The 25,002-nt window shown below is 40.2% G+C and overlaps 1 protein-coding gene across 8 annotated transcripts in view; it reads left to right on the top strand.

Annotated features, from left to right (window-relative positions):
• The window catches only part of LOC140426802 (matrin-3-like), a 67,022-nt gene extending 49,003 nt beyond the window's left edge, over positions 1-18,019 (top strand). For 3 of the 8 annotated variants that reach the window (XM_072511991.1, XM_072511994.1, XM_072511992.1), the window contains exons 11-16: positions 196-248; positions 5,498-5,921; positions 6,013-6,063; positions 10,305-10,782; positions 13,588-13,709; positions 15,393-18,019. In XM_072511991.1, the coding sequence (XP_072368092.1) occupies positions 196-248; positions 5,498-5,921; positions 6,013-6,063; positions 10,305-10,782; positions 13,588-13,709; positions 15,393-15,482 (1,218 nt within the window). In that variant the 3' untranslated portion in view covers positions 15,483-18,019. The remainder of the gene's footprint in view (positions 1-195; positions 249-5,497; positions 5,922-6,012; positions 6,064-10,304; positions 10,783-13,587; positions 13,710-15,392) is intronic. The other 5 variants (XM_072511997.1, XM_072511996.1, XM_072511995.1 and 2 more) reach the window with 5 other exon arrangements.
• The last annotated feature ends 6,983 nt before the right edge of the window (positions 18,020-25,002 follow it).

Here is a 25,002-nt window from a genome sequence, read left to right as displayed (position 1 = left end):
CTTTGACAAATTGGAGAAGTTCACCTGAGAATCTCACTGTTGCAACTTTGGCTTATGCTCTCATTTAATTAGATACTAGGCTGCATAACTGGCCTCTAAGTCTGGAATCCATTTATAGTCATGACTGACATCGTTCAACCGGAGAAATTTTCTATGGCAGACCAGAATATGTGACATTATTATGTAATATTTCAGAAACCAAGCATAAAGGTGCAAGAACTGTTGAAAGAACAGGATGAAGCAGACAGGTAAATTGTTTTGATAGTTACCTAGTTTACCAACTTGTGATAGGTTAATAAACAGGATTGGAAAAGATTTGCTAATACCTCACCTAAAAAGTACCACGTCCAACATTGTGGCACTGGTCAGTCTAGGTGATGTGCTAAATCCTTGTGTCTTCTGACTTGGAAACACGAGTACGACCAAGAGTACTACCAAAATAAATACATGAACCAAAAGACTTATCTGGTTTAGTTATTCACTGCCATATCTGGTTCAAAAACAAAGCATTATTGGGTCCTGTTTTTGTTTGCTAAAACTGCTGTGCTAGGAATATTCTGGAATGCAAATAAGCCTCGGCTTCTATTCTATACTGTAAACTTAAATGCTTGTCTCCTCTGCCATTGCTGCCACAAAATGGAAGGGTAACACAGTGGTTAGCGCTGGTGCCTCAATGCTTCAGGGACCCGGGTTCAATTCCAACCTCAGGTGACTGTCTCTGGAGTTTGCACATTCTCCCCCTGTCTGTGTGGGTTTCCTCCAGGTGCTCTGATTTCCTCGCACAGTCCAATGATGTGCAGGTTAGGTGGATTGGCCATGCTAAATTGCCCCTTAGTGCCCAAAAGGTTCGGTAGGGTTACGGGGATAGGGTGGAGCTTAAGTGGGGTATTCTTTCTGAGGGCTGGTGCAGACGCGATGGGCCGAATGGCCTCCTCCTGCACTATAGTGATTCTATAAATTCACAAGCTGTTTTGTCACTAAAATTGAAACAATCCTAGGGCAGCACGGTGGTGCAGTGGTAGCAATGCAGTCTCACGGCGCCGAGGTCCCAGGTTCAATCCCAGCTCTGGGTCACTGTCCGTGTGGAGTTTGCACATTCTCCCCGTGTTTGCATGGGTTTCGCCCCCACAACCCAAAGATGTGCAAGGTAGGTTGATTGAACATGCTAAATTGTCCCTTAATTGGGAAAAATGAATTGGGGACTCTAAATTTATAAAACAAATTTGAAACAATCCTATCACAGAATCTTTACAGAGGAAGGCCACTCAACCCATCAGGCCTGCACTGGCTCTCAAAAAAAACCTTCTATGTCCCACTCCCACACCTTATCCCTGTAACCTTGCACACATCTGTCTTCAGATAGTAATCCAATTCCCTTTTGAATACTTTGTCCACCACCCTGACAGGAAGTTTGTTCTAGAGCTCAGTCATTCTCTGGGTCAAAAAAATCTTTCCTTGCATCACTTTTACTCTTATGCCAATTATTTTGAATCTGTGCCTTGACGCTTTTGCCCTTCTCTTGACTTGGAACAGCTTCTCACTGTTTACCCTGTCCATACACCTCAGGATCTTGAATATCTTCTCAAATCTCCACTCGATCTTCTTTTCTCCAAGAACAACAGTCTCAATCTCTCCAGTCTATCCTAATCTATCCAGTTCTTTATTCTTTAAATCATTTTTTTGAATCTCCTCTATTATCTATCCATTGCCTTTGCAACCTTCCTTCAGTTTTGTGCCCAGATTGGATGCAGCACTCCAAATTAGGCCTAACTAGTGCCTTATACAAGTTCAACATCATCTCATTCTCTTGTACTCAATGCCACTTTAATAAAGCCTAAGATACTATTGTTCTATTAATTCAATATTATTATCTCAACTTGCCTTTCTGTCTTCAATTACTTATGTGCAGATGCACTAAGGTCCCTCTGTTCCTGCACCTCCTTTAAAATTTCTCCCTTTATTTTATGCTGTCTCTCCAAATTCTTCCTGCCAAAATGAATCACCTCGCGCTTCTCCGCATTGAACTTCATCTGCCACTCGTCTGCCCAATCCGCCAATATGTCTAAGCCCTTTTGAAGTTCAAGACTATCTTCATCACAGTTAACAATGTTTCCAATTTTTGTTATTGCAAATTTTGAAGTCATGCCCTGAACACCACAGTACAGGTTATTATGTATATTCAGGAAGAACAAGGGTCCCAACACTGTCACCCTATCAGCCAAATCTGCCAGTTCACTCCTTTGTACCTCATTTTGCATCTTACTCTAGTTTCTCTGAGGTCAACTTGCCCGTAAGGCCCACCTCCTATTCCCTCGACTCTATTCCCATTAAACTGCTCAACATGCAAATTCCTTTCCTTGATGCCGCGTTAGCTAATATTGTCAATGGTACTCTCTCCCTCTGCATACTGTCTTGGCATTCCATGCTAAAATCCCTCCACTCCGGTTTCTGCTCTTGCCACAGTACTGAAACGGCTCTTCATCGGAGTCACCAATGACATCCTATGTGACTGTGACAGACAGTAAACGTCCCCATGTCTTCTGAACCTGTTTGCCGCCTTCGATATGGCTATCCTCCTCCAGCTTCTGACGCACAAGATGTATTCAAGCCAGATGGTAAAATACAAAACAAGACATAGATCTTTTGTTTAATCACAGGATGCATCATTACAGATCTCTCTCCCAACAACCTAGCAAGCTGACTTTCTTTACATGTGCACTCAGCCTTTAAACAATGTCCATTACCTGTGTATCTTAACAACATACGCAACCAACCATTAACATCCACTTCCATCCAGCTAGGTAGGACTACACTCACCCTGGTTCAATTCTTATTTATCCAGTCATATCTAAAGAATTATCTTTAATGATTTCTCCTCCACACCATTAGCTCTGGTGGATCTCTAGAATCTACCCGTGGCTCCCTCCTCCTCACCTGCATGCTGCACTTGATGACATCATTCAAAATGACAACATCAATTTCTACATGTATGCTGATGATGCATAGCTTTACCTTGCTACCCCCTCTTTCAATCTCTCTCCTCTAAATTGTCACACTGCTTATCCAACTTGTCCAGTTCACCTATCACTGGTTGCTGATCTAAATTGGTTTAAAAATATCATCCTTGTTTTCAAATCCCTCTTTGGCAGCTCCCTTTCTCCATAATCCCCTGCAGCCACACTACCCTCCGTCATCATTGTCCGTTGCCAAGGGCCAAAGCTCTGGAATTCCTTTCCTAAACCTTTCTGCCTTTCTTTGCACCTTTTAAGTTGTTCCTTCATACCTGCCTCGTCATCTGTCCTGATATCTCTTTCGTTGTCTTGGTTGCATTTTGTTGATAATGCTCCTATGAAGTTTCTTGTGATGCTTTACTGTGTTGCTATATAAACACAAGTTGCTGTTTTCTACGCCGTTCCTTTCCACTGCTGCTCATTATTTTGTGCAGTGAACTTCTTCTATCTTCCTTCTAATGCTACTTTGAACCAGCTGAGTGAAGTGTGCAGGAGAAGCAAAGCTGGCTTTTCAGTGTCTTTGTGTCCTGTACCCTCATTCCTTTGCACCAGAGAAGATGTTTGCACTTCAGATGAGACCAGAAGTTTGAGTGCATGAATTGAATATTAAAAACAGGAAGTGATGGACATGCACACCAGGTTTAGCAATACCTGCAGAAAGAAAAACTTTTCTGTTCATATTGCTGGTCAGGAACCTTTTGCCTGAGTTTTTAGTTCAAATTTCCAAACTATCTAAAGTAGTTTGCTTTTGGATTGAATGTGATGTTCATCCTTGTTGTTCAAGTATATTATTTGGATTGAATGTGATGTTCATCCTTGATGTTCAAGTATATTATTTTTTTTTTTAAATATAAATTTAGAGTACCCAATTAATTTTTTCCAATTAAGGGGCAATTTAGCGTGTTCAATCCACCTACCTTGCACATCTTTGAATTGTGAGGGTGAAACCCACGCAAACACGGAGAGAATGTGCAAACTCCACACGGACAGTGACCCAGAGCCGGGATCGAACCTGGGACCTCGGTGCCGTGAGATTGCAGTGCTACCACTGCGCCACCGTGCTGCCCTGTTCAAGTATATTATAATAATCCATTTTTAAAAATACATTTGGCAAATAAGTTCCACAATTATTTTATGGTTGTTGAATCAGTAAAAGTTGTTTTCCCCTCAAGTTTTAAGAGCCCTGGCTTCCCAATATTGCTCATTGGTCTATTGTGACAAATCCGACTGGAGAAGTATGCATATTGCATTCATAATGTCAAGATGTACATTGAGCATTTAAGCTTTGATAATGAATACTAAATATTAATAAAATAGCTGTACTGTGTACAGTAATCACTGCTATTCAGAATTCATAGCTACAGAAGGAAGCTTTAACATGAATAATTTCACATGTCAGACTTCACATATTTATGCTTCACATTTTCTGCATAAGCGATCAACATTTTGCAGCGGTTGTTAGGCAGCACGATGGCGCAGTGGTTAGCATTGCTGCTTCCTGGCGCCGAGGTCCCAGGTTCGATCCCGACTCGGGGTCACTGTGTGTGGCGTTTGCACGTTCTCCCCGTGTTTGCGTGGGTTTCACCCCCACAACCCAAAGATGTGCAGGGTAGGTGGATTGGCCATGCTAAAATTGCCGCTTAATTGGAAAAAATGAATTGGGTACTCAAAGAATTGGAATATCTTTGGGATATTCTTTTAAAAAACATTTTGCAGCGCTTCATTCACGATGTAATTTGGTGCTAAAGGGCTAGCAAATGCTACAATTACATAGAAATGGCATTTAAGTTGCATAAAAACTTATTCTGCTTTCATTTGTTTCTATGAAAATGTCTGAGTAAAATATTTTTTTTAAAAACAGACCATCTCCAAATCTGCCTTCCATTTTGATCTGTAATGTTGGATGCTAAAATACAAAACTTTATAGCTATAAAATATATATATTTAAATTATAGAGACTTTAAATCGGAAATAAAAAGTTACTTGAAAGGTCCTCAATTAATTTGACATAATTGGCAGGCCTGTTTATAAGAATATCTGATTTCTCTTCTGAGGACAGAGTTGGGTCGAACCAGAGAAATGCTTTAAAACGGCTTTTAATACTGAGTTAGTCTTCAGATTACTATTTTATAGCTCCTTGCAGGTTGGGGATTAATGTTAGAGATTCTGTAAAAGTGAGGAGGCAGATGAAGATAAAATACAGAAGCTGAGGTTAACGTTATATGACATGGTATTCATGTTTGGTGTTTATTTCACCAATTATCTTAACGTTCCTTCTGGAGTTGCTGTGTCTTGGTACAAATCTGGTTCCACAAGTACTGTGTGACTTTTGACAAAGTATTTCATTGTAGGGAGTGTAACAGCTAAGGCCAATTCTGTTGTCATCCATATATTGTCAGCAGTGCCAAGCTGCGATATGTATTGACGAAAACTAGATCCAATTCCATAGCATAGGCTTGTTTTTATATTTTGTTTCTTTTTTGAAGAAAACGGAGACGTTCCCGCAGTCCTTCCTTTAAGAAAAAGTTACCTAGCAAATCAAAGAACCCCCCTAAAGCTGATGGAGAAAAGGGAGAGCAGAAAACCTCTGAAAATTCTCCTTCAAAAGAAGTTGGGAAAGAGAATTCTGAGGGAGAAGACAAACAAGAAATAAAGTCTGAAGAAAAGGAGGACATTTTAGAAGAAGGTGCTATTGCAGTTATTGAGAGTGATGCAGAACTTGCTGAAGAAGGTGTGGTTGAGGAACTGGGAAGTGGAGAGTCAGAGGATGAAGAAGCTGACCAAGAAGATTTGCAGCAGGAAACAAAGCATGCACTGAAAGGAACTGACACCATAAAACCAGATTCCAAAGGAGATAAGGAAACAAATGTGCAAAACACAGCAGAAACAACTGAGAAGGTAAAAGCACAGGTATATTAATACTCATTTTTTTGGCTGTAAGTATGATTGGCAGCAATGAAATAAGGATGTTTCCTAAATTAAAATGTTCTGCTTTTTTAAGCAGGTACCAATAATTCGAAGGAGTAAAAGACATGAACAAGCGGCATCCCGGGTAATTTTCCTCACTTAGCTTTGTAGCTATATATTTTCTGAGGTTTTTTTCAAGTGATAACTTTTATCCATTTCTCAGTAATTTGGCAATATCAGATGACCCTGGTCTTCTGTTTTTACTCCAGCTGTAATGTATTGGCCTTCCATTCAAAAAACACCCGAAGTTTAAATTTTCAGCATCAGCCCACATTGAAGCCATTCTTGGCTAGATGACAGACTCAAGAAAAGATTTAAAGCTCTGTTGCATCACACTGTGCATGTGCGTTACTGCAACTGGCGAAAAGTTCTTGATAGCTGTCGTAAATAACCACACGGAATGCTTTGTACCTTCATGATCATTTTTTGTATTTTTACAAAATGTATTTTTATGCCGTGTTGTGTGGGTTTCGCCCACACCCAAAGATGTGCAGGTTAGGTGGATTGGCCATTCTAAATTGCCCCTTAATTGGAAAAAATGAATTGGGCACTCTTTTTTTTAAAAAAAAAAAAGATTTTTTTAATGTATTTTTATGATAAAATGTAACTTTGCTTTTTATTGATAAAATAGATCATAATGAATGTTAATAATCAAATATTAGCTGAGAAGCTGAAACTTTTAAAAAATTGTAAGCAGTGATATAATACTTTGAAGATAAAATGATAACTTCACTTGCATGGGAAAAATAGTTTCAGTCTACATGTGCAAACCTATTTACCAAGCTAAATAATCACAAGCCATAAACCTACCAAAAAGTTAATATACAAAATAAGAAAAAAAAATATTTTAAACAAAACCAAAAGACCCTAACTACAGCTTAGATCAAAGTCCTCCAAATCAGTGGAATTGTACCTGGCTGACTTGGGAACATTATATTCAAGCTAAAGATTTAGTAGTCTTCCCATTCCTTTCATTAAAATTTGCATCAGGTTACCTGCTTGTATTTTTTTTAATAGATTTTTTTTTAAAAATAGGTAGTACCCAATTTTTCCCCCAATTAAGGGTCAATTTAGCATGGCCAATTCACCTCCCCTGCACATCTTTTGGGTTGTGGGAATGAGACCCACGCAAACACGGGGAGAATGTGCAAATTCCACACGGACAGGGATCAATCCCTTGTCCTCAGAGCTGTGAGGCAGCAGTCCTAGTTCCTGCTTGTCTGATATGCATGATGTGGCATTCTTCACAGGAAGATGTGATTTGCAGCACAATGCCATTTGTGACTTTACCCCTAGTTCATTTCCAAGTGTTTGTACTCGCAGAGGACATTGGGGGGCTTCGACTACAGGATTCAACATGTCTACCAAAGCCCTATCTAAATTCTGTGGTTTGATGGAGTCACAGAACAGTGGGGCCCAGGCCCATGGAGCTGTCTGTACCAAAGGTCACCGTGTCCTTTTCAGGTTGGCAACTGCATTAAGTAGCTGGAAAGTTATAGCCCAGATTAAGATAAACAACACCTGCAGTGAGGCCTGTTTCTATGATTCCTCTTGCACAAATAGTTACATAGCTCCTCAATTCTTAGTTTGTGTCTTGAGTTCTACTCCATTTACTACTAAGTACCCCAGTTATGCAGAATATATATGGTCACAAATTAACTTTCCTACACGTCCTATAATTGCTATTTTTGTGGGATCTTAAATATCTTTTAATATTAAAGTACAAACACAAGAAATAGTGTCTTGAATTGAAGTACCTTCATTTTAATGCTCCAAATCTGTTTTTGGTTACCCAAGCTATTCAAGAATGGTGATAAAGGGACCATTTTAAGAATTTGTAAAAATGTGCCATATTTAGCCGGATACTTGGGATTTTTAAATGCATAAAAAATGACAACGGGACTCAAAGTCACTGTTTAAAATAAATAGCAATTTTAAATTGTGTCTCATGAAGTTTTGCCTCAGAAATTTGTCTCAATAATTCTTCAGAATAATTACTTGCAAACAGACGTTTTCAAAAGCAGAATTTAATATCTCCTTGGTCTATCATCTCATTGTGGAATCACAAGGTAGCAATCCTGTTGTGAAGCATGAAACATCAAAAGAACGCTTTGTTTTTGAGCATTTTTATTTAGTTGTCAGTTTAAAAACCATGAGTCAGGTTTTGTATCTCACATTCACTTTTTCTCCTGTGTCAACAAAAAATTTGTTTGTGTTTTCATGAGTCTTCGGCCTTATGACAGGATCAATTCAGTCTTTGGTTGTCAGTTAAAGGATGATGGATATGTATTATTGGTGGCACCTGAGGCTAGGTCAGAATCGTCTGAATCTATTTCAAACAGTATCATCAATATCGCTTACATTAAAAATAGCCGCTGTTTTGTTTTACTTTCAACACTCATTTATAGAGTGCTTGAAACTTTATATTTGATATGCTGTTTATTCCTGTTATTTATGCTATTTACTGCTTAAATCTGATTGTTAAAGTATCCATTAATAAAACCAAATATCCCATATTCTTTAAGTCTTCTCAAATTGTGCTATCAACTGCTCAGATCTATGTACATACACCCATATACGTCTCAATTCCTGCGTCCCATTTAGTCATACTGTTCAATTTACAGATCTCCTCATTATTTCTACCAAAGTGTATTACTTGACACTTCTGTGTTAACTTTCATCTGACCTGTGTCTGGCCATTTCACCAGTCTGCCTATATCCTCCTGAAATCTGTTATTATCCTCATTGTTCGCTACAGTTTTCACATTTTCTAGCACCTGCAAACTTTGAAGTTATGCCCTGTATACCCAAGTACAGGCCATTAACATAGATCAAAGTAGTGGTCAAAATATTAATCCTGGGGAACACCACTGTGTAATTCCTTTCAGCCTGAATGACAGCCATTTACCATTACTCTATACTTGCTGTTTCTTAGCCATTTTACTACCCATGCTGTTCCTTTGAATCGCATAGTTATAAGCAACATTAAAGTCAATTATGCAGTAATGTCCCAAAGTCTAGAAACATGGCATCAACTGAATATGGCTCATCAACCTGATCTGTTACTTGTTTAAACAATTCAATCAAGTTCGCCAACCATGACACAACCAGTAACAAATCTGTACTTTTATATATGGTTATATTTTTCCAAGTGCGAATTAATTTGGTTTGGCTTGTTGTCTCTAAATGTTTCTCTATCATTAACTTTAGGTTTACTGGCTTGTAATTGCTAGTTTTATATCCCTTTTTAATAGATGTGTAACATATGCAGTCTTCCAGTGCAGTGACACCAACTGCATTTTCAAGGAGGATTGGAAAATGGTGACCAGAGCTTCAGCAATTTCCACTTTTCCTTTCCTTGGTAACCTAACAGACACCCATCCCGACAGGGTGACTTCTTCCTACTTTTGAGGACTTTGCTTTTTGAAAGACTACCTAATTTTTGGTTCTCTCCCGGCATTACACTTTTGCAATTTTTGTTTATAAAAGTCTTTTGAGTTCCCTTATTTTCTCTAGCACAGCACGGTAGCACAGTGGTCAGCACAGTTGCTTCACAGCTCCAGGGCCCAAAGTTCGATTCCCGGCCTGGGTCACTGTCTGTGTGGAATCTGCACATCCTCCCCGTGTCTGCATGGGTTTCCTCCCACAGTCCAAAGATGTGCCGGTTAGGTGGATTGGCCATGCTACATTGCCCTTAGTGTCCAAAAAGGTTAGGTGGGGTTACGGGGATAGGGTGGAGGCATGGGCTTAAGTAGGGTGCTCTTTCCAAGGGCTGTGCAGATTTGATGGGCCGAATGGCCTCCTGCACTGTAAATTCTATGGTTCTGCTAATTTATTCCCATACTGTTCCTTTCGCCTCATTCTTTTTTAAAAATATCTCTTCTGCACTTTACTACATTCAAATTAGTATTGTATTTTGAACCTACAACTTGTCTTAAGCCTCCTTTTCCCATCTAATTTTAACAATCTCCTCTTTGAAGGCCCCAGTTGTTCAATTACTGTTTTACTGACCAATTATTCCTGCTGACATGGGCCAGATCCTCCTTTCTTTCTTGCTGAAGTTAGCCCTTCTCCACTTAAGTATTTTTATGTTTGATAACTATTTCCACAGCAACTTAATGAGCTTCTTGTTTGGATAAAAATACACTGTCAAATAGGTGAGAATTTTATGATGGAAAAATAGGTCGTGCAAAGGCAACTGCTAGCTAAAATCATGGGATTTCTGTCTTCACTGTGTTAGGAATGTATTGATAAATGTATTAATTTTTTCCATAATTGTGAGATAAAAGAGGACTTTTAATTATGAAAATTTTTGAATTCCTATAGGAACAAAAAGAAGAGTGCTTTCCCGAAAACATTGATGAGTTTGTTACTGTTGATGAGGTGGGTGATGTCGAAGCTGGGAGCTTAGATCTAGAAGATCTGATGTCTTGTGAAGATAACAATAGTAAAATAGAAAATGATGATGCTGATGCAAGCATTCAAACAGAGAAATCCGAGGACACCAGTGAACAAAAAGATGATGATGTGAACAAAGCTAAAAGAAAGCGAGGTCGGAAGAGGGGCAAGAACATCAGAACTAAAAAAGCAGAACAAGGTGACAAAAAAGATAGTAGTGAAGAAACTGAAGTGAAGCAAGTTGGAGATGAAATTGTTGAAAATAAGATGGGTGGCGATGAAAAGAGTGATAAACAAGAAGAGAATACTTCATCCTGCATAGAACCAGAAAGTAAGCGTGCTCGTTCACGATCTCCGACTCCAGATGCGTACCGACTTGGACCATATCAGCCCAACAATCCTGTAGGTAGGAAAAAATTGCACTTTGATTAATTTTTACAAATGTTGAATTTTATTGTACAATATTTCCAAGACAACGCTCAAGTCTGGTATGTATTTTCATATTTTCTTTCAATAAACCGCATTCACAGAATTGTTATGGCGCAGAAGGAGGCCATTCAACTCATCGTGTCTATGTCGGCTCTCCAAATGAACATTATGACCCCAGTGCCATTCTGCTGCTTTTTCCCCATATCGTTGCATATTGTTATATTCAAATAATCGCAGTGGGTTAGCTCTGCTGCCTCACGGCGCTGAGGTCCCAGGTTCGATCCCGGCTCTGGGTCACTGTCCGTGTGAAGTTTGCACATTCTCCCGTGTTTGCGTGGGTTTCGCCCCACAGCCCAAAGATGTGCAGGGTAGGTGGATTGGCCATGCTAAATTGCCCCTTAATTGAAAAAACTGAATTGGATACACTAAAAAAAATTCCCTGAGAATTCACCGGCCTATAGTTTCCAGGATTATCCCTGCTACCTTTCTTGAACAACGGTACCACATTAGCTATTCTCCAGTCCTCTGGGATCTCACCTGTAGCCAATGAGAATACAAAGATGTCAGTCAAGGCCCCAGCAATTTCCACCCTTGCTTCCCTCCGTATTCGGGGATAAATCCCACCTGGCCCAGGAGACTTATCTACCGTAATATCTTTTAAAAGACCTCCTCCATTTCAATGTTAACATGAACCAGACTGTCCACGCACCCTACCCAAGAATCAACTTCCACAAAGCCCCTGAAGTTTCTCACCCCTCAAACCATTCTTAAAAGCCTCTCCTGCACTCTCTATGCATTCACATCTTTCCTAAAGCATGGTACCCAAAACGGTACCCAATGCTCCAGCTAAGGGTTACCTCGTGACTTATATAAGTTCAACATAACGTCCTTGCTCTTATACCCTATGCTCCTGTTAGTAAAGCCCAGAATATTATATGCTTTATTTACTGCTCCTCACTTCCGCATTGAACTTCATCTGCCACCTATCTGGCCCACTCCATCAACTTGTGTATGTCCTTTGAAGTTCTACATTGTCGTCCTCCTCAGTTTACAATGCTTCCAAGTTTTGTAGCATCTACAAATTTTGAAATTGTACTGCAGTTATTTAGTCACATTTTCCTTGCAATGTATTAACACTTGCCCAATGATGGTTCATTTGAGATTTAGTGATGGCTATTTTCAAGCAATTTGCAAGTTTTGACGTCACCAACTCAAGTATAGTATGTAAATAATGCTGCTGGGAAATGCATTAGCGTTTGCTGTTGATCAGAAACTCAGCTGGACCAGCCACATGAATGTCAATGCTATTAAAGCAAGTCCGAGTTCCCGCAGTCAATGACTTGCCTCCTGATTCACCCAGTCCTCTCAAGCGTCACCGACAAGGCACAGGTCAAGAGTGAGATGAAATACTTACGACTTGCTGGTGTATGTGTAACCAAAAGAACACTTGGAGCTCAACACATTGCAAGGAAAAGCACCCCACCCAGCACCTAAAGTATCTAGTTCTTCCCATCTGTGCATCGTGGTTTGTCAGTGCTTCTTTGGCAGCAGTCTTCTAACAGTTTTATGAATAATGGTAGTTTTGCATGAGAATAAAATCACCAAGCTACAATGTGACTAAGACAACTTCCCAATTTAGGTATATGTTACCATTCATTAATGGTGACTGAGTGAAAGTCTTAAGAATTCCCCGCCAAACAGCAATGTGGGAATATTTTGCCACATGGACTGGCAACAGTCCAAGAAGGTCCACCACAGCCTCCTTGGGGGCAACCAGGATCGGCAATAAACGCTGGTAAAAGATGCATTGTTGTTGGCAGTGAAAGGGATCCAAAGACATACATTTTATATGAACCGAGTACATTATGATGCCCCATAACTTCTTGCCTCCTCAGCGTCAGATTTGGTGGGTACCTCAAAGACATGCTGGGAAATCCCTTTTGGAGGTTCCCAGGTAGGCTCTACACTGAAATTGTGCAGGAGCTCTAACTTCCCCAGGACAATTATGCTGAGCTGGGAACCATCCAGCAAAGCGATTTAAATCGCAAACATATGGTAGTTCTGCCAGTTTTACACCAATAGAAATAACACCAATTCTAATTGCTGCATAACGATTTTAATCACCAGACCGAGTCCCACACTGTAGCCCCCCATTCCCTGTCTAATCAATCTCCAAGGTGTTCCTAACTCCCAACCGCAAGGAACTCTCCCCGACTCATCTCCCGGAGCAGACCCGACGTCCAAGCAGACCAGCCAAATTCAGTCACCTTATCTTCTACCTGGCCTGTCAGTTTCACTGGACCTTTTAAACCGACCTCCTTTAAATTGACGGCCAGTGTATTAAAAAGGATACAAGGCCTCCCTGAGTTTGCTGGAGTTGTGCCGCACTGTGGCCTTCGTGGACTCTTTCGCTGCAGGCTCCAAGTAGCTCCAACCAGCGGCGATAAGTTTTCCAAAGCAGGTAAATGTACTTTAAGCTCTTGTAATTCCAGCGGGCTGTAACTTAATGTCATGGGTGGAGCTATTTTCTGATAGCTTTGTGCACCCGTGGTCCTGGATTGGATGAGTTTAATGTCTGGTGCTTCATTTGAAAAATAGATGAATGGAGAGTGTCCAACATTTCACAACTACGGATAAGGTTTTTTCAGGAACTTGGCAAAATTGATATTTCGATGCCTGTTTGCAGGTATTAACAGTTGATGTTTGATTATTCATTACTGATAATTTATTTACAGTTAATATTATTGACATACTACTATTTTTTACTTTTGATTTATTGTAGGGCTAGATTACGTGGTTCCAAAAACTGGCTATTACTGCACACTCTGCTGTCTCTTCTACACAAAGGAGGAAGTAGCAAAGAAAACCCATTGCAGCAGTCTGCCTCATTATCAGAAACTGAAGGTAAACGTCTGGCACCTTTGAGTTCTGTAATTTAAACTTAAATTTAAACTTATGTCTTGTGTAACTGTAATGTTTTGACTTGTTTCCACATTAAGATAAGAGCTAGAATAAGCCGTTTGACCCTTTTAAGTCTTCATTGCCATTCAACAAAATCATGGCTGATCTACCTCGGGCTAAGTACCCAAATATTTGCCAATGGCTGTCTGACTGAACATCCACATTTGGGGATAGAGATCTAAAGATTCACAGCACTTTGAATGAAGAAATATCTCTTCATATGAACCCTAAATCGCTGACCCTATGTTCTAGATTCCCCATTGGAAATTGCATTTTTTCATCGTCTGATGTGGACTATATCCTCCAGCCATCTGGAGTGAATGTTTTGCAGCAACTGCCTTTGTCAGGATGGTGTCAATTTGCAGGCTAGTTGATCAGCTAAGCTTTGTTTCATCAAGCACAAAGTCCATTGTTGAAAGCTTTCAGCCGCGATGTCCAAGACCTTATTTCTCACACATCGTGAACTCTTGATTGGCAAATTTGTTTCCATTGTTTGTCAGGAACATTGCATGAGTCTCAAGAACAGTTTTGATCTATTTCTCAATGGTTTTGTCCATAATAACCTTTTGTATTTCCTATGTATTCTTGCCGAAAGATTAATTTGGGTGTATGACATGTAGGTTGAATGTATTTTTGATATTGTCCCATATCTTTAAACCCCTGTTAAAGTCATGTGCAATGGGAGGCTTATAGTGGGATGTGGTAAAGTCCTTCGATGTTTTTTTAATAGATTTTACACTTCTCATTAATCTCTTGGGTTCGCCTTCAAGAACCGCACCTGCATCTTTTACAGAAAATTTTCAATGTTTGACAAGATGGTTAAGCAAACTCTCCATGTAACTTTAGGATGGTTTGCTTTTCCCCCCCGCTCATTCTCAGCACATGTTGCCAATAGCACTAGTCTGTTTAGAAATGTACGGCTTTGATGAGGGGATAAAATGATGTCCTGACACTGCAGCGACACCTCCATAGTGCACCTCATTTGCACATTTGGGGTTACTCAACAGCATATGTATCATGCCAGAGAATCCATGAGTAAAGGTGGAGTCGCCATATTCCCAGATGACCATAGGCTGTTTTCCCCTTTGAGGGGGAGAGAGGGTGGTGATTTAACCTGAGGATCACCACACCTCAGGCGAGGGGAAAGGTTGAGAAAGCGGGCCTTCATGAGTAACCTTATACGTAAGTAAGTATACAATGGCATACTTCAGCTTTTTCGTATAGGACAAGTGAAAAAGGGCATTCAGAATACATCTGCCATGCTGTGTTAATGCAGCATTATGATAATTGCACAACTCTTGAGATTTTTCTCTACCTGGTTAATGCTCTGTAACAACAAGGCCGAAAAAATAAATCTTTATAGTAAGAGTTTCCATCTCACTGAGGAGGCCATCCCATTATCAAAAACCTGCTCTGAAAACTCTGTTCACATTTTGACAGCTGTAACAAATTGCATCACTGCAGCTGAGACAATCCACAACATTCTAAAACAATCAACATTCAAATCTCCCAATGGCGGCAGACACTTTTAAAGATTTCAGGATATGGACTGGCATCTTTGCCAAAAAATAATCGGTTGTTCCTTGGGCCATATTTTGCTGCAATAAAATTATTTTTATTTCATAGAAAATGTTGGACAAGCAAGCTGAAGAATTCCGTAAAACTAAAACTGAAGAAAATCCTAAAGTTGAGGGTGAAGAGCAACATAGCCAGTGAAGATTCCAGTGTTCAAAACATCATCTAACCCACTAGCTGATCATCCTCATAGTTTGCTAATATCTTACGTTGTCATTTTATTTTATCCTTCTAACAATGTTTAGGGATGTCTTAGTATTGCAGTGTGCAAACATGCATGACTTGAAGGCCAACAGCAATCACATTTTTGTTTGCAATAATTGTTGAACAGAAAAATGTTTCTTGGGGGAGTTGGGGATCTAGTTGCATTTCAAGGAGCATTGATGCAGTGAGGATTGATGGCCTCTGTGGTCAGAAATATCAGTTATTGTTGCAGCTCTTGAGGGGAAAAATCATTGGCCCAAAACATGCCTTTGTTTATTGCAAAAATACCTTGCAGTGGGGCTATTTTATCAAAAACTGAGTGTCAATTATTTTCATGATTAGGTTGAAAACAATTGGTCAATGTTCAATATTTGTGTTCCATTACAGATTCCGTACAGTTTTAACGGCTAATTACATTATAACTAGTGAGTAGCACTGCTGCCTCACTGTGCCGAGGTCCCATATTCGAACCCGGCTCTGGGCCACTGTCCGTGTGGAGTTTGCACATTCTCCCAGTGTTTGCGTGGGTTTCACCCCCACAACCCAAAGATGTGCAAGGTAGGTGGATTGACCACGCTAAATTGCCCCTTAATTGGAAAAAATGAATTGGGTACTCTAAATTTTTTTAAAGATTACATTATAACTGAAATTTCTAGACGATTGCCAGTGTTTACTTGTTCAGTTTTGCCATTTTATTGTGCCCTTATTGAACCTTGCATCATTACAGGATGGAAAGTGGAAGGGAAGGATGTAGAATGTTGATATGAGGACTCGCAAGAGCCAGGTAAAAGTGTGGAGTAATGGGCTGGGCGATGCTGAATACAAATAGTACTCTTTACTATCAGTTGCCTAACTGGAAAAAGTGATGGCCAAAACAACATCCTAGGGTTTTTTTAAATTGAAGTGATTGTCATTCTTTTGTGGGAGATTGGGAATTGAGCGGCCACGGTTTGGTTTTCAGCAAATATTACAATTTTTAATTGACTACAACAGTTCTGCATATAAATAGCACCACTGCCTTATAAAAGTCAATTTAAAGAATAAATGCTGTAGAAATATTGCTAAAGATGTATGAACAATTTTGCTTATGTCTTGTTCTGCAGTGCCTCACATTTGTGTTGCACTGATTAAGTATCGTATGTATTGGTCAACTCACCAGTTGGCTTTTTCTTTTCAACTATTCCAGCAAAGTGCAAGTTAATTTAACAAAACTGGTAAAAGTAATGAAAGCAATTCCGTGAATATTTCTATTGCATGCACACACCTGAATTTTTAAATTATAAACAGCCAGCCTAAATTGAACTTTTCGTACTTTCGGGAAAATCTGCTAGTGTTATGACTAAAAGGAAAATGCTGGATAGATGAGGAAATATGAAAGTGATAAGAAAAATTTATATTAATAAAAATATTAGTTAAAATTTCTGCAGCATAGCTACATTTTTTCATTAAATAATATAGTTTGAAATTTTTAGTTATTTAGAATTTAGCTCTATCGACATGACACACATAGGAATAATATTGCGGAAAATTGTGTATTTAAATAGTCTATTGACATGACACAAACAGGAATAATATTGCGGAAAATTGTGTATTTAAATAGTCTGTCGGTTCGTCCTGAGGTTATCTTTCCCTTCCTGTACATTGTTTTATCCAGCTGTACAAATCAGCTTGCAGTAGTTATCAACCATTCGTTCACACACACACACACCTTCAGGAACAGCTTACAGGTGAATGCATAATAAGTTTTTGTTCGCTGTCCATTTTGGTACTAACCATCTAACATACTGTTTTTGTAATGTACCGAGTGATCCACTTGTATGGAAGCTCTGACAAGTTGCCCCAAAATTCCCTCTTGTGGCCCAGTTGGTTCTCTACTTACTTTGTTATAGTCTTGTCATTTACAAGTGAGCAACTCTGACCCAACTTACTGCATATAAACAGATTCTGCTGTAAATAGTTTTTAATAACCATATTTGTGACTGATGATTACTGTCAGACCAGGATTCCATTGGCAAAATGTGCTGATAACCCAGTCACTGAAGTGAATGCACCTTGTTCATTGTAGGTTTATTTCTTTAGCAGATGTCACCAATTTTAAGTTTTTTGAGTGGTTTGTTTTAATGTTGGTATCTATTTTAGATGTGGATGAACTACATTGTGGGCAAATGTTTTGGTTAGTTACCGTACACATATGTGACCTACTGGGAGTTGTGCTTTTTGACAAGTATATCCTGCATGAGTGTGGAGTAATAAATGCTTCCAGGGGATTAAGTTTGCTCATGGAGGTGTCTTGTCTGAACAGAATACAGTATTTGCAGCCAACTGTGTTTAACAAAGAGATTGTGTGAAACACTGCAGCTTTAATCAAGAGGCAGCAATGTGTGAAAACTGCTGTTATGTCATGTTTTGTTTTTGAGTAGAAGCAAGTAGTTTTGTAACACTTTATGTTCAAATAAAGCTCCAGGTTTCTATGATCACATTCATTTCTTTGCCTTTTGAGAGAATCTTTAAGCTAAAATCATTTACTTATTGAAATAAAAATGATTGTGTATATCATATGTTTTTCAGGACTAGTTCACTTTTGAGGTTACATTTATTGACCTTTGTGTTGTGACGGGTTTATGGCACTAAAATTCCTAGCTTCAGGTTTTCACCTTTTAGCTGAATTTCCTAATTTGTTACTGCTGAGTTCTCATTCCATTTCAATCAGTTAAAATTCCAATTTGCTACATCCTGTTTCTGAAAAGTTCATTTCTTGTTACACATTTATTAGGAGAACTTCCAGATAGGGGCACAAGCAAGTTTATTTCTGATCCTGGCTTTCACAGTTGTTGTCGTTGATATTGATAATTTGGAAACTGTTTGCTATGGAATAGGTTTTTATGTTAGCAGGAGGGTGCTGAACAGCTCACCACAGAACCATTTGAAATACTAGGAAGGCTGAAGTTTCAAGTTCTGTTAGCATGCCTTGGCCTTTATGTGCAAAAAGTGGGAAATGCACTCATGGCTCAGCCATATGTGCATCACATGAATATAAAGCATGAAATAAGAAGCGGCTATAATTTTCATAGAATTAGTGATTGTAGACTATGCCCAGCTCATTTTATCTTGAGGAAAGTTATACAAAATCTCTGAATACATCAAACAATCTGGTCATTTCCATATTATCACAATGCACAAAGTTTTGATTGCAGAGGTATAAATCTTCTTACCTAACAGAACTGTGGGTGTGCCTACACCACTTGGACTACAGCAATGGAGAAGGTGACTCGCCACCATCATCTCGAGGCCCATTATAGTTGGGAACAAATGCTGGCTTTGCCAGCAGCGCTCGCACCCAATGAAAGATTATTTTTAATGATTGATTTGACAATTTTAATATTTTTATTCATTGAGTTTAATGAAATGTGATAGCACCCACTTTCAAATCACAGCCCCAAAGAGCTCATTGCAATAGAGTGAAGTCAATAAATATGAACTGATTAGATGCTATTGATGTCAGTGTAATGTTTGAAGGTGGTGAGTCATCAGAACAGTGTGTGAGGGGAAGAATGCAAATGGAAATCACAATCTTTACCATGCAGAAAGAGTATTTACCTCGTCCCATTCTCTTTCCCCTGTACCTATACCTGTAGCCTTGAATATACTTTTCAGATCACAATCCACTTTCCTTTTGAAGACCTTGATTGAATCTGCTTCCATCAGCCTCTCAGAAATTTTATCCCAGACTTCGATCATTCTCTGGATGAAAAAATCCTCATCACTTTTACTCCTTTTGCCAATTATTTTAAAACTGTGCCCTCTAGTTCTTGCTGTTCTCTTGAGTGGGAAACATGTTTCTCTTTATTTACCCTGTCCATACTCACCAGGATCTTGAATACCTTTTATCAAATCTATCAGCCTTCTTTACTCAAAGGAAATAATTCCAATCTATCCTCAGCTTCAGTTCTTTATCACTGGAATCATTCTTGTGAATGTCATCTGTACTGTCTTCAATGCCTTCACTTCCTTCAAGTATGGTACCCAGAACTGGACACAGTACAGCAGATGAGGCCCAACTAGTGTTTTTGCACAATCTCAATGCCCCTGTCCTCAATATGCCCTGCAACCTTCAGTGTCTTTGTACATATGCACTGAGGCCCCTCTGTTCCTGCACCTCCTTTCAAGTTTCTCTCTGTAAGAGTCCTTCCTGTTTATTTCCTCTTTCTTTATCTTGATTTTATTTTTGGTCCATGGACCCATAATCAGGATGTGCCTTTAACCAGAAGACTTGAGCTGAAGCAGCCTGCTTGTCAGGACATAGTGTTCCCAGGTTTTATGTTTAGAGAGAAGAGGCCAGACTCTTCAGCACCAGATGAATCTTAGAAACCGGTTTTGGAGGAAGGTGGTTCAGTTGGTTAACTGGCAATCAGTGGATTGGCCTGGGACAGTGTTCTGCTTGATAAGTGAGTGATTGGTTCCTGCATGATGCTTTCTGAGAAGACTGTGCAGTAGTGTTTAGACTTGGAAGAAGAAGAAAAGCACTCTCGCTAAGTAGATGTTTGTTGTTCTAAAACTAGAGTGTTGGCACTTCTTTGCTGTGAATGTGAAATGATCATGAGTCTGTAGAGAAAGTACACAACCTTGTCAGAGCAAACCATCTTGAGCCTAGAAGGAAGAAGTACCAAAATGAAAGCCTGAACTTCAGAAAGGATTAACTAGAAGTCATCCCAGTGTATCAAAAAAACGTTTATTAATATATTCTCTCCCAATCACCCGTTCCCCTCTGTGTTTGTTTGTGTGTGGGTAGTTAGAAATGGGCAGCAGATAGTTAAATTTTCTGTCAGGTTAATTATAATACTACACAATAAAAGGTTACTTGTTTTACAACCTGGTGACTACAATTTGTTGGGCTCAGCCAAGGACCTCAGATATTTAAAATCAAATCTAATTTTACCTGTGTTGTAACTCTGGTTCATATGGAACTGGAATTGACTGTGCACTAGCCCAGGGTGTTGTGACATCTCTTTATTTTTTTACTGTCTTTACATATTCTTCCTGCCAAAATGAATCACCTCCTGCTTCTCTGCATTGAACTTCATCTACCACTTGTTACTGCAGGTAACTGAACAACAGTGCATGGGGGTTGTCGTAGAAACTCGCCTTGAGGCAGTATGGCATGGACCTTCAAACCTTTGGGGTTGGTGATTCTGATAGCTAAATCTTCCACATCCCAGCCCTCCCCATACTACCACCACAGACCCAGCCTCAATTTCCCCTATCCTGACTCTATCTGTGCTTTGGTCGCTGTTCAGTTGCTTGCAACAGCCAGTTCAATTATCTCAGGCCCGAGGGCAAGCACTCATTGTTCAGCACGCCCCTAAAATTTGCAATCAATGTGACTTATCAAAGCAACCTGTTCTACGGAGGTAGAAAATGAACTATCGCAACAGTATACATACCGGAAAAGAACAGGGTCTGAAGAGCTGTCTTCAGAAAAGGGCTAAGGTACCTGATAGGTTTGTCATTGTGCTATCGTGCTTTTGCTTGCTGTGGGAGATAGCTGGAATATTTTTAATACATACTTGGATTCTTGGCACGGCTGTTGGAACTCATGACAGAATAATTTTCAACACATTTGTGGGCTACTTAATCCTTCAATGAAAATATGAAAAATAAACTCTCTTGCCCCATCAAAGCTATTGGAAAAGTGATGTGGAGATGCCGGCGTTGGACTGGGGTGAGTACAGTAAGAAGTCTTACAACATCAGGTTAAAGTCCAACAGGTTTGTTTCGATGTCACTAGCTTTCGGAGCGCTGCTCCTTCCTCAGGTGAATGAAGAGGTATGTTCCAGAAACACATATATAGACAAATTCAAAGATGCCAAACAATGCTTGGAATGCGACCATTAGCAGGTGATTAAATCTTTACAGATCCAGAGATGGGGTGACCCCAGGTTTAAGAGGTGTGAATTGCATCAAGCCAGGACAGTTGGTAGGATTTCGCAGGCCAGATGGTGGGGGATGAATGTAATGCGACATGAATCCCAGGTCCCGGTTGAGGCCGCACTGATGTGTGCGGAACTGGGCTATAAGTTTCTGCTCGGCGATTCTGCGTTGTCGCGCATCCTTAAGGCCGCCTTGGAGAACGCTTACCCGGAGATCAGAGGCTGAATGCCCTTTATTGCTGAAGTGTTCCCCGACTGGAAGGGAACATTCCTGCCTGGTGGTGTAAGACTTCTTACTTGGAAAAGTTCATCACCATTTTGTCAAGACAGCATCCTCCGAATTAAGCTTTGTGAAATGCTGCTGGAGACATTTTGGTGTGAATGCTTTGATGGTGATTTGGCACCACTACTTCTGCATTGGAAATGTTGGTCCCATTTAGTACAAACCACTTATGTAAAGCTGGACTTTAAAACACAACCAGCCTGAACAACAACCACGACATGCCCAAGTGCTATGATTCCTCCATGCTTTGACAGAACTTAATTCAGCACCAGAACAAACCCTCACACAGGGTATGTAAAACAACAAATATTGAATTGCATAATTCCTTTTTATACAAACTTGTTTATTACAGGGGGTCTGGTTTTGTTTAAAGCTCAGGAGTGGAGCTGTGGAAGCAAAAAGGGTTGACAACTACTGATTTAGACACAGCACTCTAACTACTGCGACCAGCCAGTTTCATCCAAATGACCACCAAGCTATATTACTTGAAGTGGTTTCACATTCTTATCGTGGTAATACTGGTGAAGTTGCTTCATACTGATGAGCACATCAGTGTCTTTCTCAGGTGGGTATTCCAAATATTGCAGACATTGCCCTGAATGTTCTCAATGCTGTATGTAATAACTGAAGTGAGGCTGGCTACTTTGATAAAATTACTGTAATAGTCACGCCGAAGCAGTGTATGTCCTTGAAACACTCAAGGGATAGCTCCATACATTGTCTAAGGTTCAGCCACAACCTTGTGTTGTAGTTATGGTTCCTTTGTGAACTGTGATGAGCCAAACAGACAACACACTTAACATTGTTTAAGCTCTGTTGACATCCTGGTCCATAAAGGGCTCTATCTTTCCTCTGTGGATGTGTTGAAATGGGCTACTAACATCACTTCTTTATGTAATGCAGGGTGCCATGGTTTGGTGCCATTTGCTATCAGTTTCCCTGTGACTGTTACTTCATTTTGAAATTCAAAGTAGGGATAGAATCATTGGTGAATCTCCTACTTCACTGTAGACCAGCCCTGCCCAATAATAGCACACAGTGAACTGGGTCATTAATTGTAGCAAGATAGAAGTTGATTCCGGGGTGGCACAGTGGTTAGCACTGCTTCCTCATGGTGCCGAAGACCCAGGTTCGATCGTGGCCCTGGGTCACTGTCAGTGTGGAGTTTGCACTTTCTCCCCATGTCTGAGTGGGCTCCATCCCTACAACCCAAAGATGTGCAGGGTAGGTGGATTGGTCATGCTAAATTGGCCCTTGATTGGAAAAAAGTAAATTGGACACTCTAAATTTATTTTTAAAATAGTTTTGTAATTTAAAAAAAAATAAAAAAATTTAGAGTACCCAATTAATTTTTTCCAATTAAGGGCCAATTTTGCATGGCCAATCCACCTACCCTGTACATCATGCAACACGGGGAGAATGTGCAAACTCCACATGGGCAGTAACCCCCCAGCTTTGAACATATGCAACAATGGAGCATCCACAACCCTCGAGTAGGGAATTCCAAAGATTTAAAGCCTTTGTGAAGAAATTTCCCATCAGTCCAAAAGGACAGCACGGTAGCATTGTGGATAGCACAATTGCTTCACAGCTCCAGGGTCCCAGGTTCGATTCTGGCTTGGGTCACTGTCTGTGCGGAGTCTGCACATTCTCCCCGTGTGTGCGTGGGTTTTCTCTGGGTGCTCTGGTTTCCTCCCACAGTCCAAAGATGTGCAGGTTAGGTGGATTGGCCATGTTAAATTGTCCTTAGTGTCCAAAATTGCCCTTCGTGTTGGGTGGCGTTACTGGGTTATGGGGATAGGGTGGAGGTGTTGACCATGGGTAGGGTGCTCTTTCCAAGAGCCGGTGCAGACTCGATGGGCCGAATGGCCTCCTTCGGCACTAAATTCTATGATAATCTATGACGGCCCCTTCACCAAGAAGGACACTGAATACACAACAAAACCTGCACACAGCATTCAGGTGTCTCACCAAAGCCCTATCCAAGACTGCCGTACTGTATTCCGATCACAATAAAGTCCAACCTGCCATTTGTCTTTGTTACAGACAGGAGGGAGGTTAATTTAAAGAACACTAATTACTCTCACAACCATCTATAATCGGGTGTTTTGATTTGTTTCTCTCTTCATAAGTGTTGGTGTATTTATCCACCCCTTGTTTTTTGTGTGATCCAATTTTCTATTAACCCCACAGAAAACTTGAGATCATATGAGCTTTTAAAAAAAAAAAGATTTGTTTATTGCACACATTCAAACTGCGAACGAGGGTGTTAAAACACCGCTTCCACACCGACAGTAAAGAGAGGTATAATGGGCCTAAGACCTCATGCTTTTATGAAATATATCATGGCTAAACTGGGATAGTCATAGTGTAAAGGGTTTAGAGGAGGTGGATTTCTTGAAATGTATTCAGGGGAGTTTCTTGTATCAATATGGAGAAGGCCCAACAAGAGATGGAGCAATGCTGGATCTGATTCTGGGGAATGAAGTCGGACAAGTATTCACTGGCAGTGGGGAAGCATTTTAGTGAAAGCGACCACAGCATGTTACAGTTCAAGTCTTATGGACAAGAAAAAGATGACCTGGAAAAGACAGTTTTGGATTGGGGCAAGGCAGATTTTACTAAAATGAGGCAGGATCTGGCCAAGGTTTTTTGTTATTCCTTTATCAGAGTTACAGAGCCAGGGCTCAGAGTGTGGACAGGGACAAATCCTTAATCCAGCTCCTTGCCTGCTCCAAAAAACAATTCAAATTGAATTCAATTCATGGTCCCTACAAGAAAGACATACCAGATCCAGGCATTACACTTGATCTCCTGCTCATCTTAGCCAAAAGGCCGAGAAGCGATAGGATCTGGCCAAAGTTAACTGGGAACAGCCTCTTGCGGAAAAACCTACAGCGGAGCAGTGGAGGGCTTCCAAAAAGGAAATGGGGAGAGTCCAGGCCCAACATGTTCCCTATCAGGAGAAATGTAGGAGCAATAAGTTCAGGGAACCCTGGATGTCGAGAACAATCCAAGACTGGATAAGGAGGAAGAGAAAGGCTTTTAGCAAGTCCAAAGGGAGAACTTCGACCGGCCCGGGAGGAATATAGGAAGTGCAAGGGGAAACTTAAGAAAGCAATTAGAAATGGAAAAGGCACGAAAACCGATTTGTGAATAAGATTAGGGAGAAGCCTAAAATATTCTATAAATACATTAAGGGGAAGAGTTTAACCAGGGAAAGAGTAGGGCCAATTAGGGACAAAGG

The sequence above is a fragment of the Scyliorhinus torazame genome, chromosome 7 (genome assembly GCF_047496885.1).
Source record: "Scyliorhinus torazame isolate Kashiwa2021f chromosome 7, sScyTor2.1, whole genome shotgun sequence".
NCBI lineage: Eukaryota > Metazoa > Chordata > Chondrichthyes > Carcharhiniformes > Scyliorhinidae > Scyliorhinus > Scyliorhinus torazame.
The sequence above is the reverse complement of the archived record's forward strand: the minus strand, read 5'-3'. Positions and strand labels throughout refer to the sequence as shown.